Here is a 21,658-nt window from a genome sequence, read left to right as displayed (position 1 = left end):
CCCCGACAAAATTTCTGTGAGATGGGTATATATGCTGATGATACCACGCTCTATAACAGGCACGACAGGAAAGCAAATGAACACATATCTAGGGAAATGGCAGAAACACTAGGGGATGACCTCCAATCTATAGTGGTATGGGGACAAAAATGGATGGTCACATTCAATGCTGCCAAGACTAAACTTGTTTACTTCAATAATTACAAAAAAACCTTCTTTACCACCAATAGCAATGGCCAAAGATTCTTTATCTGAAAGTACTTTTAAAATCCTCGGCCTAATGTTCATAGGAAACATGGAACAATTACATTGAGAGCATTGCGAGGAAGGTAGGCTCTCTCTACCATGCTAGAAAGCTACTAATGCCCGAAAGTATCCTATACCTAAGGCCACTATTCGCCCATGTATGGAGTATTGTTGTCATTTGGACTGGTGCATCTGCTACTAGTCTGTCGCTCCTAGACAAGATCCAAAAAAGTCTCCAACCTGATAGGTCCTGAACTGTCACCTAAGCTTCAGCCTCTGTCCCACCGATGAAATGTTGCATCCCTCTGCCTTTTCTACAAGTGTTTTAATGTTGAATGCTCTGACAAACTGCAAGCACTTGTACCCCCATGACAAATTCTTTTGACAAACCCGACAAGCAGCTAAATCCCACCCCTACACAGATCCCTAGATGTAAGAGTTTTCTACTCCAGTAGTTTCTTCCCCAAAACTGCTAGACTTTGGAATTCCATTCCGGGTCCCTGCTTCCCCAACTGTACTGACCTGCAGAAGTTAAAGTATAACGTGAACCGACATCTTGCTGGCCAACTCCCTACATAGTACCCCAGTAGCTTATGTCCCTGATAGTAGTAGCAATACACATGAAAAAATTGAAATAGCTTAAAATATTTCAATATTGGTATACAAAGAAAGAGCTTGATGAGCTAAGAAAGAATCTTTTTAAATTTAAAAAATCTGATTAAAATTAAGGAAGTTATGACGTTTTGTGCCTCGCACGGTTGGATATTTTCCCCTCTTTAAGACCATATGCGTTTCGTCACATTTTTTTACACTACTTTTTCAGTGAAATTGTTATATCTTTGTTAAAACACAAGACTAAGAAATGAAATTTACCATATAAGTGTATTTTTGTACAAGGAATAAGAATATGCAACTGAAAATATCCGAAAGTTCATGGTTTCCAAATAATCTGCAGTAAATGTGCATAAATATGCTGCAATTCCTTAAAAATGCCATGTATCCATAAACGGAAAAGAAGTTGGAGAACTCAAAGTTGAATTGTAATGTGTTTTAGATAAAAAAAAACTTAAATCTAAACAGGACCATTTAAAAATGAATATATTGCAATATTTCTTTGGTATTATTGTAGATTAACACCTTCTGTTTAACCCCACTCAACCCCTTCTGACCATCCCTCCAAAATGTGATTCTACCTTTTTAGGCAATTATGTATCAAATGCCATGGAAAACTTAATGAAAGATAAACAAATTATTTTAGAATTTAATGTAAAATAATTCCCCATTACAGGTGATTCTAGCGTTTTAGGGCAGTTAACTGTTTTTTTTTATGGAAGATAAATCCTGTATGCTTTTTGTTTTCTTTTTTTAAGACGATTATGTGTGGTTTTAAGAGGATTTCTATGCAATGAGAATATGGGGAGGGTTGCCATTCGGACTGAATTAATTTTAGGGCTAATGAAAATTATGTGTGAACATACTGAAGACTTGACAGAAATAAAAACAATATTAGAGGCGGGGAGCGGTTAGTTTCACAAAAATTCAATGTAAAATAATTCACCATTTCCAGGCCATTCTAGCATTTTGGGGCAGTTAACCAATTTATTTTTTATGTGCATTTTTCTTTAAGGAAGGATCTATTTTTTGTTTGTTTTAGACGCTTGTATGTGGCTTACAGAGGTATTTTGTTGGGGGGGGGCTTGCCACTCGAACTTAGTGTTATTGTTAGGGTTAAAGAGTGTTTTACAAAGTTATATATATGCGTATTCGGCAGGTAAATAAGTCAGCAAATGTTATATTTAGTTTTAATTTAATAAGAAACTGCGTTACGAAATTTTGAAGAAAATTCCATAAATTTGTTGATTTCTATTTTTGAGGTTGAAGGTGTTTATTCCATAGGCTGTTTATACTACGCTGGAGCAGGTGGTAAAAATACCTTTCGCTTAATAAGTAGAAAAAAAAAATAATTGGGTTTGTATTACTGTACACACACATTTGAAAAAGTTATCAAAAAGCAAATACATAATAAATAAATGTTATCAAAGGCAAGATAAGTTACTTTTCTACCTAACGGGATATGTTTTTAGTGTTTTTATTTAATGTAACATGTTTATTCAGCTCGAAAAACATACAGTGCTTACCGATGTATTGGAAAGTTAAAAATGGCGGCCGACTATCTCTTTCACACGATAAGTTTGGGAAAATGAGTTAAAAATAAAAAAAAAATAGACAAAATACTGTTAAAAATCCGCGGAATATATATCCGCCTATGCCACGGTAACATATATTGAGCGAGTTTCTAACAGTATTTTGTCTGGTTTTTTATTTATAACTCAGTTTCTCAAACTTACCGCCTCAAAGAGAGTTGGACGCCATTTTTAAATTTTCGAATACATCGGTAAACACTGTTTTTCGAGCTGAATAAACATGTTACATTAAATATAAACACTTAAAACATATCCAGTTAGGTAGAAAAGTAACTTATCTTGCCTTTGATAACATAAGATGCTAAACTTCTGACTAACAAACAATATGGATTTAGACATGCCCGTTCCACAGCTGACATCCTCACTGTAATCTCTGAACGTATATACCATTCACTGAACAAAGCGAGGGAAGGCAGAGCGGTAGCTCTAGATATATCTAAGGCTTTTGACAGGGTATGGAACAAGGGTCTCCTCAGGAAAATTAAATCATACGGTATCACTGGTAGAATACTTAACATAATTAAATCCTTCTTAGATAAGAGAAAAATCTAGGTTGTCCTCGACGGTCGTACATCTAAACAATATGATATAAATGCGGTAGTGCTTCAGGGGTCTATCCTTGGACCTCTACTGTTCCTGATATTCATAAATGACCTCCCCGACAAAATTGCCTCTGAGATGGGTATATATGCTGATACCACACTCTATAACAGGCACGACAGGAAAGCAAATGAACACATATCTAAAGAAATGGCAGAAACACTAGAGAATGACCTCCAATCTGTAGTGGAATGGGGACATAAATGGATGGTCACATTCAATGCTGCCAAGACTAAACTTGTTTCCTTCAATAATTACAAGAAACCTTCTCTGCCACCAATAGCAATGGCCAGTGACTCCCTGTCTGAGAGTACATTTTTCAAACTGCTTGGCCTAACGTTCACAGGAAACATGAGTTGGAACAATTATATTGAAAACATTGCCAGGGCCGCTGCGAAAAAGGTAGGCTCTCTCTACCGTGCTAGAAAACTACTGACACCTGAAAGTATCCTGTACCTCTATAAGGCCACCATTCGCTCATGTATGGAGTATTGTCACATTTGGACTGGTGCATCTGCTACTAGTCTCTCGCTCCTAGACAAGGTTAAAAAAAGAGTCACCAATCTGATAGACCCTGAACTGGCATCTAAGCTTCAGCCTCTGTCCCGTCAACGAAACGTTGCATCCCTCTGCCTGTTCGACAAGTATTTTAATGGTGAATGCTCTGACGAACTGCAGACACTTGTGCTCCCACAACGTAGACACTCTCGACAAACCAAACAGGCAGCTAAATCCCATCCCCACACAGTAGAGATCCCTAGATGTAAAAAATCTTTCTACTCCAGTAGTTTCTTCCCCAGAACCGCTAGACTCTGGAATTCCATTCCAAGTTCCTGCTTCCCCAACTGTACTGACATGCAGAAGTTCAAGTGGAACGTGAACCAACATCTTGCTGCCCAAATCCCAACATAGTGCCCAAGTAGTTGCTGCCCCTGATAGTAGCCCCCTACACCAAAGTGGCAATGCGCCTTGTTTGGAGTGAAAATGTAATAAAAAAAATTTTATTTGTTATATATTTAACAACTTTTTCAAATCTGTGTATAGTAATACAAACGAGATTTTCATACATCTTTTGATTTTGAAAAAAACATTTGTGGCTATTCGCAGTAAAACAGGTTTTAATTTGCTGTTCAAAACTAATGCAATGAATAAAAGTGCATGCAAGCTATATATCTACAAAAGTTTATTTTGTTTTTTAACCATGTTTTTAAATTTGACCAGAAATGTGAGAAATTATAAAGAATTCATAATGCCGAATTGGTTGGGATTGTTGTGATTATACATTCTGAAAACCAAATAGTTCTAAACTAATGTTATTCTGATAACAAAATAGCTCTAATTAAACATATCAGAACATTTATATTAATATTTTCATGTTTTTCTTAATTCGTTTGTGAATAAAAATTAAAGAACGTGTGTTGTTTATACTGTGCTATGACTAATACTACAGCTGCTGCTGCTAATACTAACTTAATTTAACCACTCGAGAAATAGAAACATTTTTTTTTTTTTTTTTTTTTTTTTGGGGGGTAGGTCCTTTTAAATTATTATCAATTACCGCGGTCCTACTCAACATAAAATAATACTTTTAATTGATAAAGATAGTAAAAAGAATGATTTATTTACTAGTGGGTGTCCGATGAAATTTTTTTCAAAATGTTCGATACTCGTCGTATTAAAGTCTTATTTTTAACACGAAAAAAAAAAAATGGTCAAAAATATTTCGGACACTTGACAGTATTAAGATTAACACCTCTTCTGATTGGTTCTCAAATTTCATGACAAAATTCTTCATACAATCATGGTAGGGGCCTTTAGAAACCAGAGAGGGTCATTACAAAACCTTACCGAAAACGCCATTTTATGAGGTTCACGTTTTTATCACTTTATTTGCTTAAAACTCCTAACATATATAATGTACATTCATGTTTATTAATTCATTTGAAAGTATATTCATTTCTGAACAAAACAGTAGTAATTTGAAGACTTGAAGTGCTTTGGTTTAAAAAAATATGGCTATTTTAGTAGAACTACCTTGAAATCTGTGATTATCCAAAGCGTTTTTTTTTTCGTCCGTGTGTATTACTAATAGTAGCCCTCTACACCAAAGTGGCAATGTGCCTTGTTTGGGGTGAAAATGTAAAAAAAAAAAAAATCTCTTAATCTTCATCAATGATCTCCCAAATCACAATCTATGACAACACTTCAGAGGCTGACAATCAAAATATTTCTGATTCTCTCTCTCTCCTGATATTTAGCATGTGATATAAAGGTGTCTGGTTAATTTTAATGCATCTAAAACCAAGCTTCTCTTTTTTTTTTTTTTTTTCCCCCCATCATAATTGCTCTGACCCCCATCTGGCCCCAACTGAAATGAATGGCTCCTGTCTTGGGGAAGCACCATATCTTGATAAGCTTCTGAGATTGACCTTCATTCCTTATCTGAAATGGAATATGTACATCAAATCTGTAGGCAAGTTTACTGGAAAAATGGTTGGATCATTCTGCCACTCCAGTAGATATCTCACTGTCGGTGCAATTCTCTATCTGTATAAGAGCCAAGTACGTCCTAAAATGAAGTACTGTTGCTACATCTGAGGAGGAGTTGCTTGGTGTGTCCTATCCTTGAGTTTAAAACCAGCTTTGAAACTTAGATGATGAGGCCCTGCAACCTCTTTCCCACAGAAGAGATGTTGCGAGTCTCTCTGCTCTATCGTCATTTTCATGACATGCCTATCTGAGCTCCAGTATATAGCCCCCCCCCCTCCTTGCCAAACTTTTACAAAAAAAAACAAAAAAACTCTACTAGTTTCAATCATTATCGACAATTTATCTCTGTGCCTAAATCTAAACGCAGTCTATGAACAAAGTTTTTTTTTTTTTTTTTTTTTTTTTTTTTTTTTTAAAGAACTGCCCACCTATGGAACAATGTTGCATTGGCCTGCTTCCCAGCTGACTACAATATCATAGCCTTAAAGTCCAATGTAAACAAGTTCTTGTTGAGCCGTCCCCTTAAATAATCCAAATTCTACCTAATATACACTATTAACAATTACTGCACATTCTTGCATTCATTAGCCCTTATTCCTGAGTGGCGTTCGGGCCTTAATAAGTGGTGTCTTGTTTTAAAAAAAAAAAAAAGTTTTAATTCCTTGTGACCATTTAGCAAGTCTTAACGGAATTCAGAAATAAACACATCAATTTTATATAAAAAAATTTGGTGCTTATTATTTGATTAATTTGAGTGCTTTTTGGAATATGAATGCACTTGTAGCAAACGATCATGTTCATATTCCAAAAATCACACCAATTAAGTAGTTTATATGGATGATGGGTGTTGAAATGTAAGTACTATCCAGTGAAAGTTGGTATACAGATGGCATCAGTGTGAGTTATAAGTACATCTAAGAACAATAATTTTTGTTTTTCCATCATGAACTGTATAGATAAATGGAGTTCACATGGTCCAGTGGTGTTTAAACATTTTCCTGGTGGAACCAGAGTGTGAATGTATCATCCACATATCACAGGCATACTGTTGGCTTTAGTAACGCCATTGACTCAAAGTATTCTGTATATGCCAGTACTGGGGACAGTGGTAATCCCATCGCCAGACCTTCTTCCTACCGATATATATATATATATATATATATATATATATATAATCAATCAGATCCTCTCATGAAGTATGTAGTTACCAGGGTTGTGGAGTCGGATGATGAAAGTCCGACTCCAACTCCTTGAATTTCTAGAATGCTAACTCCGACTCCTTTGATATCTTAGACTCTGACTCCCGACTCCTTAACCCCTATGTGGAAATCTATTCTGCAGATCCATACACCAGCCTCCCACACCTATTCAGCATTTTATAATTACTTTTCATGTACATCATTTTTTATGTTTAACATTCACTTGTATGATAAATATACTCACACATACACTCGACCAGCTTTATTTATTTAACGTTAACTCCTAACAAGGCATATCACCACTTGAACAAAAAAGGCTACTTTTTGAGACCATGTCTAGGAAAGATTAGCAAGACGTCGGGTTATGTTACATTTAAACTTCTGCATATCAGTACGACCAGGAAAGCAGGTAGCAGGAAGGGAATTCCAAAAGTCTAGCTGTTCAAGGGAAGAGACTATTAGAATAGAAAGCTTTTTGGCATCTAGGGACCTCAACAGTGAAGGCGTGAGAGCTTATTGCTAAACGGGTTTAAGTACGACGAGTTCATCAGAACACATTCCATTAAAACAGGCACAAAGATGCAACATTGTGACGATGGGACAGGGGTTGGAGCTTAGTTGATAAAGTGGGACCGATTAGATTGACAACACTTTTTTAGAACCTACCCAAGATGGAGAGTCTAGTGGTAGATGCACCAGCCCAGATGTGGCAACAACACTCCATGCATGAACGAATTGTGACCTTGTGGAGATACGGGATACTCTCAGGTGTGAGTAGTCTTCTAGCTCGATAGAGGGAACCCACCATCTTTGCAGCAGTTTTTGCAATGTCCTCTATGTATTTGTTCCAGTTCATATTGCCCACAAAGTAAAATGTAGTAAAACAGTTTCAAAAAAGGAGTTTGAAGGTAGAATTCTCAGGTAGGGTGTTATTTTTCATCGATATAAGCGGTTCAAGAGGCGTCTTGTAATTGTTAAAAGAGAGCAGCTTAATTTTACTAGCATTAAATGTTACCATCCATTTGCGTCCCCATTCAACTATGGTCTAGAGGTCATTTTCTAATGGTTCTGCCATTGTCTTAGATTTATTTACATCTTTTCTTCCCTAATGCATGTTATAGAGCATTGTATCATCAGCAAATATACCCATCTCGGACACAATATTATCAGGGAGGTTGTTTTTGAATATCAGGAATAATAATGGTCCAAGGATCGACCGCTGAGACACTCAGACACTCCCGCATTAATGTTATGCTGCTTGGATGTATATCCATCAATGACAACCTGTATGCTTCTATTGTTTAAGATGGATCTAATTATATTTAGTATACGTCCAGTTATAACGTACAATTTAATTTTAGCATAAATGTTAAAATATGTGCAGTAGAACGACATTGCCTGAATCCATACTGTTTGGATTTGCTTTGCCAGGTGGTGAAGTAGTGCTTGATTAATTAAGGTCTCAAAGATTTTAGTGAAGACGGGGAAAAGATAATGGGAGATAATTGAGAGCGTTCTTTCATTAGAATTCCTGTATATTTGTACCATAGAGGCCATCTTCCAGCTATTAGGGAAGCAAGATTCAGCAAGGCATTTATTGTAGAGCTTAGAAAGTATGGGGCCTAGCTCAGTTAAACATATCTAAATTAGTATAGCAGAGATGAGATCAGACCCACACACTTTTGAGATGTGTTCTCTAATGGTTTCCCAGTCAGCCCTGTTGTAGTACCTTGTGGTTTTGAGCAATGGTTCCTCACTTTGAGGTTGGGATTTAAATGGTATGTCAACTGATACCACTAGGTGGTCTGCATTTCCAAGTTGACTGGGCATTAGTCACACAATCCTCAGGTACTGTGGTGAGGGATAGGTCTAGAAGTGAAGCCTGGTGAGGTTCACGATCTGATAGGCCAGTTGGAAACATTACTGTTTATGGGAAATGGGCTATAGAGAAGCTATTAGTGGAGCATCCAGCTGCATCTGGGTAACCTGAGAAACTAAGCCAATTTTTATGGTGGAGATTAAAGTCAACAAACGCATGTATTTGGGCGTTACTATCCAAGGAGAGTGCTGCATCTATACTATCAGAGACATGATCGATTAGGGTACAATCCTGACTTGAGGAAAAACGTCAGAGAAAATATAAGTAACGCAGTGATGAAATGTTAGTCGAAAGCACGTAAAAGCCTGGTCATCCGATTCAAGATTTCTCTGTAGTTTAAGGGAGGTTGCTACAAATATAAACTCTAAGCGCATGCATACATCTATCCGAGTCCTTATGGCAAAGAGGGAGGTATCCTGTCATGTTAACGTAGTTGGAGTGCAAGTTTCATTTACTTAATGCTAATATATCCGGGGAGTTTACATCATCTAGATTACCCCTAAGCCACGGATATTTGTGAAAGCGAGCCTCAAGGGTGGAGGCAAATTAGTTTTGTTTGGGTGGTTGTCTGGTTTTATCGTGATATTTGTTTGAGTTGTCATTTAATTATGTTTTTATTTAATGTTAGGTTTTGTAGCTAAGTATACGCACAGTGGTCCATCAGATATAGCAGCAGGGTCCCTTTCCATGGGCAACATGGCACTACAACTATCCTGATATTATACATCTGATGATAGAGCAGCCAGTCTGAGCGTTACCAAAGGCTCCTGGTCAGTCGGAAACAGAAGCAAGACAAGCTGTCAATCAGTTACCCTCAACCTCTCAGACAAGACCGGCCCAAACAAGTCTAGTGAGCACAAGTGGCATGCAAGCAAATTTTCTCAGTTTCTGAGAGAAAGAGAGAAATTTAAAATCGGGAATAGGGGAACGGTGTTCAATGTCCTAGTCAGGAAATAAGACAAGCACATTGTGACTCTGGTGAGTCCCTGGTATTGTACCTCTGGCCTGGCTAATAGGCAAAGATGTGTGAAAGCTGGCGATAGGAAGAGCCTATCTACTCTTTAAGCAAGTTACGTTTGCAAGCCGGGAATTTGTTTGAGTCACCAGCTCCACGAAGGTTGTCAACCATGACTGATGATGTCTCCTTCTCTCAGTTTTGTTATCAGATTTCTTTCTCTTAGATTGATGATCTGACAAGATCTATGGGTCCATCACACCAAGAAAGTTAATCATACGCCTGGTTTCTACACCAGGTATTTCTGTGCACCTGCATGGATGAAGATATTCAGTATGAACTAGCACAAATGTTATTTTTAAAGGAATAATGCTTTGCCTCCACACGCCTTCCTGTTTTGCATGATAAACATTAAATCCTTAGACTCTTAAATCTTCCCCAAATCCCTGTATATCTATATTGTATATTAATTCTGTATGCTTGTAAGTTATATCATCTCTCCTGTTTCAACCCGACAAAAAACCAATTGCTCTTCTCAAGCTGATATAAAATCACATACTTTGCACGTACATTGGGAGGAGGGTTTAACTTCCGGTCCTAAACTTTAGTAGGCTGACCTTTTCAAAATCGTAAATACTAAAAATTTATAGATTTCTATTGCTAAGGGATGCATTAGCTTAACTTATAGAATATCTGTAAAATAGATAACTAATAGCCACAGTTTGTGCCCAGATTATAAGTGATCTGTATTAACTAGCAACTATATCTTTCTTTCATTAGATGGGATAAAGTACTGGTGATTATCTGTACTTGAAACTAACACCTAAAGCACATTTCGAAATGTACTCTAACCCTTATACTATAATTTTCCAATTAGTCACTAATCCACAAACCATATTTGATCTTTTCTTAACCCTAGTAGATATTCACCTTTTAATCTACACCCCATACTTATACATATCTCCTTTAAAAACGTAACCAATCTTAATCCTATTCTGAGGAGTGTAACTTTAAAGAAGATACTAATTCTTTGATACTAACTCTATCAATCCGAACTATCTATGCAGGAGCATAGAAATACCTAGCTTTGAAACCAGGTGCAGGGAAAACCCTCTCGGTGCTGATGAACCAGTAGATCTGGTTAGGTCATCCATCTAGGATAAGGAAAAACCTGTGCTACTGACCTCATACATCTTTGCACCAAACACGAGAGGGAGGCCTCCTCATTCCTAGACAACAACCTCCCTAGAGCTGATGACTTGATCAAATCACCGGTTTGCAGACCTAAACTGCTTAAGGAGTAGATAGACTCTGCATATCTATACTCCATACTCCTTCTTTGCCTATTAGCTAGGAGCAGAGATGCGGCCACAAGGACGCATTAGAGACGCCTAGTGCTTAGCCTTGTTTCCTGACTAGGGCAATGAATGCCGTCCCCCACATTTGCCTTATTCCCTTCCCCTATACCTGGGCATCTTGGAAGTGCTTATTTACCATATATGCTAATATGATTGTACTGGCCCACTCCTGTCGGACAGGTTTGAGGGTACCAGTTTGACGGTTGCTGGTTGCTGTTTCCAACTGACAGTACAGAAGCCCTAACTCTTTGATAATGTGTAGAGCGGCTGTTCTATCATCAGTTGTGTAATATCAGGATATTTGTAGTGCCATGTCACACATGGAAAGGCACCTGCACTCATCTCTGGTGGGCATTCCTGAGGCCACATTCCTGTGGATGAGGAGCCGACTGATGATCTACTTGTGTTGCATGATGGTGGCTATGCACATCCGTTTTGTCTAGCACCTCAAACCATATCTGAAACTACGTAATAGAATGAAATGACAGCTCAATCCAAAAAATTTTCAAACCAGACACACACTCATGCCTCCCTTGAGGCTTGAGTTGACACATATCCGAGGACTTAGAACTAACTTAAATGAGGTAGAATCATTTCTTCTAGCAAACTCCCAGGATATCTTAACACTACGTGAAACTAATTTACACTCCTCCATCCCCTCTAACATCTTTAACATGTCTTGGTATCTTCAACTTTATCTTAAATTTGGAGTTTATATTTGTAACATCCTCCCCATGTCTAAGGAATCTAAACTAGAATCAGGTGACCAGGCCTTCGTGTGCTTTAAACTAAATTTACAACACAGCGTTAGCTATTAGTATTTTCTTTATTGCTCTCCATCAACTCAGGACTGTACTATAATCAATCATGTCTCTGACAGCGTAGATGTAGCACTCTCTCTTATACATGTATTTAGTGACTCTAACGCCCACCACAGAAATTTTGCTTGGCTTCTTTAACTACACTGACACAGCTAGTAGCATCGTCCATAACTTTGCTACATCCCATTCCTTGACACAGAAAATAACATTCCCGACCCATCTCCCAGCTCGCCAGGCCCAGCAAGCCTCACTTGTAGATCTATTTCTGACGAGATCCTGAGGATCGTGTAACAAATGCTGATTACCCACTTAGGGATGCTGATCATGCTGTGATAATGATAGAATCACTCTAAACTCTCGACTTCAAGTTAAAGAGCCATTGCTCAAAACGACAACGTACTAAAATAAGGCTGACTGGGATGCCATTAGAGATCACATCAGAGACGCCCCATTGGGAAATATCTTTTCTCTTCCTGCAGAATAGTGCGCATATAAAACTACTGAATGATTCAAAGCAGGAATTGAAGTACATGTTCCTACATGGAAGTTCTATAGCAAACCCCACTCTCCTCAATGGTTTACTTCTACTTGTGTAGTTGCCACGGAGGTAACATGTATACCGTAGATTTATCCAGCATAAGTCCTGTACAAACAGACAAAGTATATAGAAGTAATTGTAAGAAAGAAGTAGCAACAGCTAAGAGTGAATATACTGAAACCACCAGGAAACGCATTGAAGCACAGAAATTAGGAACTCATGATCAACTGAGAAAGCTCACATGTTTGCCTGTTATTTTCCTTCAAACTCTACCTTGGACCCAGCAAACCATTCCCTCCCTGATTTCCCTCTGTGGATAGAAACCACACTAGATGATTTGAAAATCACCCCTTCTCGAGAAATGTCTTAATGAATCTGTCTTTCCTGACAGCTGGAGTATTGCTTCTATGGTACCAGTTTACAAAATCTCTGGCGAACAAACTGACCCATTAAATTGTTGCCCAATTAACCTCCTCCCGCTTTTCGCCAAAATATTTGAGTCTTTAATTAATCAAGCTCTAGTCCACAACCTTACAGCTGCTAAACTTCTGTTTGACAATCAATATGGATTTAGGCAAGCCCGTTCTACTGCATATATACTAACTGTAATCTCTGAACGTATATACTAAGCACTGAATAAGGCAGTGGAGGGCAGGTCAGTAAGCTTATATATATCTAAGGCTTTTGACAGAGTATGACCCGATGGTCTTCTCATGAAAATAAAATCTATGGTATTACTTGACGAATGCTTAACATAATTAAATCCTTCTTAAATTAGAGGAGAATTCAGGTTGTCCTTGATGGGTGTACATCCAAACAATGATATAAATGCAAGTGTACCTCAGGGATAGATCCTTACCTGATAAAATTGTCTCTGACATGGGTATATTTGCCGATGACACCACGCTCTATAGCAGGCATGTGGGGAAAACTAATTAGCACATATCTAAGGCAATTGCAGAAACCCTAGAGGAAGACCTGTAGTGGAATGGGGTCAGAAATGGATGGTAACGTTCAAAGCTGCATAGACAAAGCTCGTTTCTTTTAATAACTACATGAAACCTTACCAAACACCAGTAGCTATGGCGTAGATACTTTACCTGAAAGTACTTCATTCAAACTCCTTGGCTTAACGTTCACAGGGAATGAGTTGGAATAAATACATTGAGATCATTGCCAAGGCTGCTGCTAGAAAGTTACTTACTCCTGAAAGTATCCTGTATCTCTATAAGGCCACCATTCACCCATGTATCGAGTACTGCTGGCACATTTGGGCTGGTGCATCTGCTACTAGTCTCTCTCTCTCCTGGACAGTGTTCAAAAGAGTCGCTAACCTCCATCAGGTCCTGAACTGTTATCTAAGCTTCAGCCCCTGTCCCAATGACGAAATGTTGCATCCCTCTGCTTGTTTTACAAGTATTTTAATGGTGGATGCTCTGACGAACTACAAGCTCTTGTACCCCCTCGATGAAAATACCCTCGACAAACCCAAGCAGTGAAGTGCCACCCCTACACAGTAGAGATCTCCAGATGTAAGAAAGCCTTCTACTCTAATAGCTTTTTCCCCCCCGAGAACTGCTAAACTTTGGAATTCTCTTCTGGGTTCCTGCTTCCCCAACTGTACTGACATGCAGAAGTTCAAGTGTAATGTAAACAGCCATCTTACTGCTAAACTCCCTACATAGTACCCCTGAAACTTAGGTCTCTCATAGTAGCCCCCTACATCAAAGTGGCAATGTGCCTGGTTTGGTTAGAAAATGTAATAAAACTAAAACTGGTAAAATCAAACAGGAAAACATGTAAAAAAAAAAAAATAAATTCATTGGACTTAAGGAGTCTGAGTCGGATAAAAAAAATTCTGACTCTGACTCCTTGTACTTTTAGAAATTCGACTCCGACTCTAACTAAAACCTCCGACTCCACAACCCTGGTAGTTACTACACAGAAGGACAATATCTCCATTATATTGTTAATTGGGATGCAAGTACATTCCTTCAGTGAAGTATCTGAAGTCAGTTTATCCTGTATCGCAATCAATTTCGTCGGTGGGTATTTTCATGAACAGACTCACTACATCTAGACTCACCATCTGGTTGGAATGAACAAAAGCATTTTTGATGATTTTCATGAAGTGAGCTGAATTCTTGGCATATGATTGAGATTTGCCTATGATTGGGGCGATTTCTATTTTCCAAGGATTAGCTTAATGGATAGCATGCTGAATCTTGGGCGCTGACAATGGACCCAAATGGAATAGCGTTTTCATGAATATTAGGAAGACTGCATAGATTTGGTAGCTTACTGTAAAGCTGAACTAGCTGTCTGCATTTTGCAGGTGGTATTAATTACTTGCTTTTTCTGGGGATCTGTGACGGCTTTCCACTTTCAGAGTTAGATTTTTTGTACAGTAACCACCAGATCCTATTAGTTTTACCAATTTCTTGGAATATTTAGCTCTATCCGTTAAGTGTAGCATTGCCTTTGTCTGTTGGTAGAATTATATCATCACTGTGATAGTCAATACTTCTTCCTTTGAGAACTTAGGTTTTTGGAGGCTTTAAATTCTCAGTGTTTTTCTCACTTTCTACTTAGCTTATCTACTTGTGCCTTGGATTTGAGTTTGTCTCCTCTGTTGGAGCTATCATATCTACATATGGAATCTGCTTGATGGTTGTGATGAAGTTAAGACCTTTGTTCAGAACTCATTCATCAGAGGGAGTAAGCTGACATTTATTTTTGACAATGGTACTTATTGATGAATGGTAGACATGGAGGTTTACATTCTTAGCTTTCAGATTTTCCAATTTCTTTATTTGACAAAACCTGACCTTAAATTCTTTCTTATGATATATCCAGGTATTCTTGGATTCAGGTTTTGTCATCGGTCCGTGATATCTTTTCCAGGAAGAGGACGAGGTTCTTTAAGATTTTAGTATGTAGTCGATGTTTTCTACTGGTTGTAATAGCGTTTGTATTTGATGAGCTAATGCCCTCTTTGTCTTGTGTTCTGAAGCTGAGTTATAGTTTAAACATGAAAATGACCCTCACGATAGAAGACTGTCTCCTTCACTGACTGAGGACAAAAGATGAAATATTAGAACAGATACGACACTTTGAATTATTTGTCAAAATATGAAATAAAATTAAAATTTTTAACTAAGCACAAGGAGATCAGAAGTGTGGAAAGTGGGTCTGTTGTTGGTCATTTCTATCCTGTTTCGTCTATCCCACTCTTACAATCATTGCAGTCACCACAATACCACATTTACTCTAGGAGCAATCCTACCTAAAATAAAATCTTTTTTCACCAATATTTTTTAAAGTTATCCTCTCCTTTATGTCTAGCCTTAATTTTAAAAAATGTCACTTCCGGTTTGGCAGTGATCGTAACAGCATAGACGTCAGGTTTTTACCCCTTTCTTTTCCTCCTTCGCTGTACGGGTTCGAGCCTGCCTTCCTACTACCACTTTTTTTTTTTTTTTTTTTTTTTTTTTTTTTTCAACAGACACATCCAAACACCTGGGCAACGCCGGGCTGAAATGCTAGTAACAATTAAATGACAATCACTCGGAAGAAAAATGTATGTGTGACATGCAAAATAACACGCTATTGTATTAATATATAGATTAAAAAAATTTTTTTAATTAGTTCTGACTATTGTACTATTTATTTTTTAAATTATTTTTCAGGGATCGGAATGTTGCTAAAACCATCGTAAAACCGGTTGAGACTCCGACTCATTCTTATGTCATTCATAACCATCAGAGCAACATGTTGGCAAATATGGCAGAATTGTGGAAGAAAGGAAAATTTTGCGATGCAACAATCGGAAATGGTACGATGAAGATTATGGTTAGTAGCACCATTTTCAATTCTTTGTCTTTCAGTTTTTTATCGCTGCATCATTTGTCACATGACCATTCGTGTAATGATGAAAATTTTGTTTTGAAATTGTTGAAACGACGATTAGTATTTTAGATTATTTCGACTACAGTTCTCATCTTGGATGTTATTTATCGAGGTACCTTGCTTTCGTTTCATCAATTATAACTGGATAGAAGTCTTTAAGTAATTTTAAATTGTATTAATATTGCCCATACTAAGAACTGAACCTTCAACCTCTAGAAGTGTCACTTAGAGCTGATTTTGCATAGCATTTTTTTATGAGTCGTTGATTATGAATTAAGACTTCTACCTGGTCATGGCTGACAGAACACACAGTACGTACTCTTGTGGATTAAACAAATATTCTAGAGTTTTACAAAATGCAACTGGACAAAGTCGGTTGTTACATCGACGGAAATGCAAGAATAACATCCAAGATAAGAAAAGTAGTTCAGCTGATCCAAATGATGTAATTATCGAAGCAAAACTAAATTGATATTTTTTGCATCTGCATTGTTTTTGTTTTTTTTCAGATCTCGTGCAGATAAGGTTTGCATATCATTTTTTTTTTTTTTTTTTAATATTTGAAATCTGAAATGGACGAATAAATAATTGTGTATTAAGCCTTTAATGAAAATGTAAGGATTTCTGTTTTGTTGATGGGCATAGTTTTGCATTCATTGAAGATGGAATTCAGAGAAGCATCATGTCAGAATAATCTTATTTCCTAATTCTGTCTGTCCAGATGAAAGTCAGAAACTACACAAGATATATTTATAAATTTTACATCATCAGATTCAGCATAACCTTTTCAACATACTTATTGTTAAAAGTAAATACTGTGATATTTTTCCTCTTTAGGGTCATCAGGGACCAAATTAGTGCATGGGGAAGGGGAGGAGGATCAGGTCGTATAGATAGCTAGTCGTAAAAAAATAGCCGTCAGGCAGTTTTTTTTTTTTTTTTTTTTTTTTTTTTTTTTTTTTTATTTTGAACTGGTTATTAGAACCAGAGTAGTACTTGCCTTACCTTCTCTGGTAATTGGTTCAATATCTCTATCTCTTCTATAATATAAATTTTATGTGTCTGTTTAAATGTATGTATGTTTGTTTGTATGTCTGCTTAAAACTTTTAACAGAGGTGAGTGATTTTCATTAGATCGGTATCATTTTGAAGCTCAACCCTTCGGATGATAAATATTGAAAACTTTGCTAAAAACATTTATTCCTTCACCCTCAACTGGACACTTTTCTACAAGGAGGGGTCGCTTTTTTCACCGATATTTTCAAGTCATCCCCTCTTTTCGATTGACTAGCCTTGATTTAAATCTTTGCCACTTTTGGTTTGGCGATGGACGCAACAGCAAAGACGTCACTTAATTTTTTTATTTTTTTTTTTTACGTTCTTTTCTCCTTTACAAAATGAGTTCGAGCCTGCCTGCCTACTACCACATTTACGCAACACGCACTTCCAAACACCCAGGCAACACCGGCACCCAGACTAGTCTATCTATAAATGTAAAAGCGAAAATGTGTGTGTGTGCATTTTTGTGTATGTCTGCAAAAGGCTTTTTTCCGGGAAGCAATCGGTCGACTCGCTCCTTCTTAAAACTTATACCATGTCTAAATCGTAATAACAATGGGGGTCACCTGTCTATTTAATTTGCCCGACTTTGAAAAGCTAAATATTCCACATTTTTGGATCGCCGCTTGTGGATTTGGCTTTTCGTATAAAAGCGAAACTAATTCGATGCTTATATAAGACATTGTTCTCGGCGCAATTGCCGGTAACGTCCAAAAGCAATCAGCTTTGATCAATGCGGAGTTTTTTCTTATATCAGACAATTGACTGATTTGGACAATCCCCATTTTTATGGGGAACTGGTTTCCCCACCTCCCAACATCTTGGGGAAACAAAAAAAAAAAAAAAATTGCCCTGCAGTGAAAGTTGACCTCATTAAGTCATTAAGTACGGGCACCTGCCAATTCTTAATACTGAAATAAATTCAAACATCTTTCTGTTACTATTTCTTGCTGGCCCAGCGATTAATGTTGCACTTCTCTTCTTTTTTTTTTTTTTTTTTTTTTTTTTTTTTTTTTCCACACTTTATTTTCCAACTTCGCATCAAAGCTTCAGGTTCAATCCTTCCTACTTACCTACCTCCCCCCCCCCCTCCCCACGACACAAACACCCGGGCAACGATTTTTTATTATTCTTTTGGTTTGATTTACCCAAAACCACACGCACCTCTAAACACCCGAGCAACGCCGGGTACCCCCGCTAGTATTATATAAAAGTCACTTTGTGTGTATGAGTCCTTTCCTGATATGTTCCGAAACGGCTGAGCCTATTTTTTGCAAAATTTCACATAAGGGTAATTTATGTTTGGCAGTGTTCTTAGATATGTTTTGTACACAAATTCATCCGATAAGTATTGAAAATTTAAAAAAAAATCAATCTTGGTCTTCTCTTATAGATCACAAATAAATTTTACAGGAGAATATTTTATGTTACATTGGTATAACGTAAAATATTCGTCCATAAAAATTCTTCTTTGTCATCTATAAGAGAAGAAAGAGTTTTTTTTTTAAGGTCATCAAACAAAAAAATCAGCTGACATGATATGGTAAACAAACACAAATAGCATTTGATGAACGACATTATCTTTTTTTTTTTTTTTTTTTTCTTCAAATTAGTCAATTGCTCAAATTATTCCTCGTAAAATATAATATTCAATGGAGGATTGATTCTATAATAATACTAACAAAATCTTCATAAATTAAAATATTATGTTCAAGTGTATTGTATGACTTGGCAACGAAAAAAAGTTGATTAACTGCTGTTTGAACTAATTTCAGTTGTTTTTGTCATCTATTAGTAAGGATGACAAAAGGTTCCTTCCCTCTATGCATAAATTTTGTCCCTGGTAACTCAAAGGATGTATTTGCTACCATAACCATGTCATAGTCACTTTGAATCCAATGGTTTGAGGTTTGTAAGTATATCTGGCAGAGCTGACTTTAGCCAGGTGTCGACAGTGTTAGAACTTCTTTTTATATAATAGATTCCTCATCATATTTGGTTTAATGTCCATTTTACATGTATAGGACAAGTTTATGAGGTTGACTTCCAAACTAATCTATCTCTGACCAGGTCCTTATTTATCCCTCTTTCCCCCAGATCCATTTTATCTTTTCACTTTTTACTTTGGCCTTCCTTTGCAAACTAAACCTGTCATTTCAACTGTTCTACATCTAGCAATCCAAGAACTGTTATCCATTCTTTCAGCGTGACCATGGATCAAAGTCTCATGTTCTGCACGCATTTCCTATTGTTAGGATTTAATCATCCTCTGAGTTCATTAAATCTTAGATTATTCTCATTATCCTTTCACTCCATGCAATACATGGCCGCAACCACTATAAAGCAGGCCTGGTCACTGAAAAATGACGTCATACCTTAGGTACAAGTAAGCAAGATTTGCTGAATAGTCAAACTGTTGGTAATGAATAAGAATTTTTAAGAATTAGAAAACTTTTTTCAAAATGCATTACAAAAGAGGAAAAAAAAAAAAAATGAACTCTATTTATACTGAAACTGAACTTATCCAATTAAAGAAAATCAACAATTAATTTAGAAGAAAAAGTTGTTTCTGTGTTAAAAATACATAAACGTTTTGTTTCATGAACTTTAAAGACTTGAATTTATTTATTATTTACTAAAAAAAAATTGCATTTAAAAAAAGGAATGAGATTTGATTATTTACTGAAACTGAAATTTATCCAATGTAAATAATTTTTTAAAATTCTGTATGTAAAATTATGCTTGAATCAAGAGACAATTAAATACTGCAAAAACGGAATTCCGAAATAAAGGAATAAACAAATTAAAATCAAACAATGAATTATTTTTACACAAAAACAAAAATTCCTGGCAGAAAAAATAAACTTGGAACATTCTTTTTATACACACGTTTTTAACAGAATTTAATGAATTTAAGAAAGAAATGAAGTTAAAACGCTTATCGTAAAGTCACAATCAGATCTAAAATTCTAAGTTCATGAATCTGCAATTTGAAAAATGAAATACAAAAAAAATAACTTTTGGTCATAGTATCATGGCCATTGTACTTTATTCTGACGTTAGCAAGTCACATGACTTTTAGTGAAATAGCCTTCTATCATGGCAGTCATGCCTTTAACCCTTACTGATTAGGTTTCACTTCGAGAATAATGTTGCGTACACATGCCTATAGTCGACAGTTGGGTTAATAATAGCACCTGCTCCACCCTGTGCTTTATTATCACCAAGGCAAAACTTCTCAATAGCTTCACCATTCAGACATACTTTCTCCACTTCTTTCTCCATCGTCTTACACACGCACACTCGTTAGTCTTTCTCAATCTAACAGTAATCCACCACGTTTTTTGTGTATCCAATGCTTTTGACAAATTGAATTTACTCAGGTTCCACTAACTGACCAAGAAAAATTTTTTTTTTATATATATATATATATATATATATATATATATATATATAGCTTTCCAACATACATTATGCTGATGATCACTTTGGTCTTGATAACAATTACTTTTGAAGTCTTCTAAATGTTTAACTTAATAAGTAGGTCATCCATTGTTTCAAAGTTATGTACTAAATCATCTGCACATATCCTCCCTTTCGGACAACCAATACAGAATTCTCTGGACAATGTGACGGTAGAAATGTAAAGCAACAGATTCTGCACAGTACGTGGAGCTCCTGTACTAAAAACAAACTGTACCAAATTGAGGAAACCATAAACCAAACAAAAGAATGACCAGAAAGGTGGAAGTTATGACTCCAAATAGGTCATACCTCTATCACACACTTCTACCTACTCAAAAAAGAAGCCTCACTTTGCATAATCTGCCAGCGGCCATACACAGTGAATCATATACTGATAAGATGTGAAAACCTGAAAATAAGCCGCCTAAATCTATATAATGAAAAACTTTAAAGGACATATTCACTCATTTAGACCCAACTATCTTCATCAAATATCTGAAGATAACAGGGTTACTCAACAAAAAAAAAAAAGTACCTTATTTAACTATATAAACAGACACTGAACACCAGATACCTGGATGCATAAAACTTATAATGTATATAGTTATATAACCAAAGTTGTTTAAAAACAAAAACTGACATTAAATGACCACTAAGGTTGATATGCCATAAACCTACCAACCATTAATAAACTCCTATTGAAACGTTACAGCTGTCAATAAATGTGCTGTTAATTCTAATGATTGTGAGCATTTCTGTACATTGCTTGAACAATCTTCACCAACCACTTATTTGCCCTTAGTTTATGCAAAGGCCACCAGACAACTTAAAAGCTTTCTCCAGATCCACAAATATAAAATACGTTCTTCTCACTAAGGTACATTGTGATAAAACCACACACTTTCTGCTTGACAACATCGCTTGCTGACCTCATG

The 21,658-nt window shown here is 36.6% G+C and overlaps 1 protein-coding gene across 3 annotated transcripts in view; it reads left to right on the top strand.

Annotated features, from left to right (window-relative positions):
* Window positions 1-21,658, top strand: part of LOC145241335 (uncharacterized) — a 110,928-nt gene that overhangs the window by 86,468 nt on the left and 2,802 nt on the right. For all 3 annotated transcript variants that reach the window (XM_080104180.1, XM_080104179.1, XM_080104178.1), the window contains one exon: window positions 15,980-16,142. In XM_080104180.1, the coding sequence (XP_079960306.1) occupies window positions 15,980-16,142 (163 nt within the window). The remainder of the gene's footprint in view (window positions 1-15,979; window positions 16,143-21,658) is intronic.

Source organism: Euprymna scolopes, chromosome 20 (assembly GCF_053919585.1).
Source record: "Euprymna scolopes isolate OS-2025 chromosome 20, ASM5391958v1, whole genome shotgun sequence".
NCBI classification, from domain to species: Eukaryota; Metazoa; Mollusca; class Cephalopoda; order Sepiida; family Sepiolidae; genus Euprymna; species Euprymna scolopes.
This window is presented reverse-complemented; position numbering and strand designations above follow the sequence as displayed.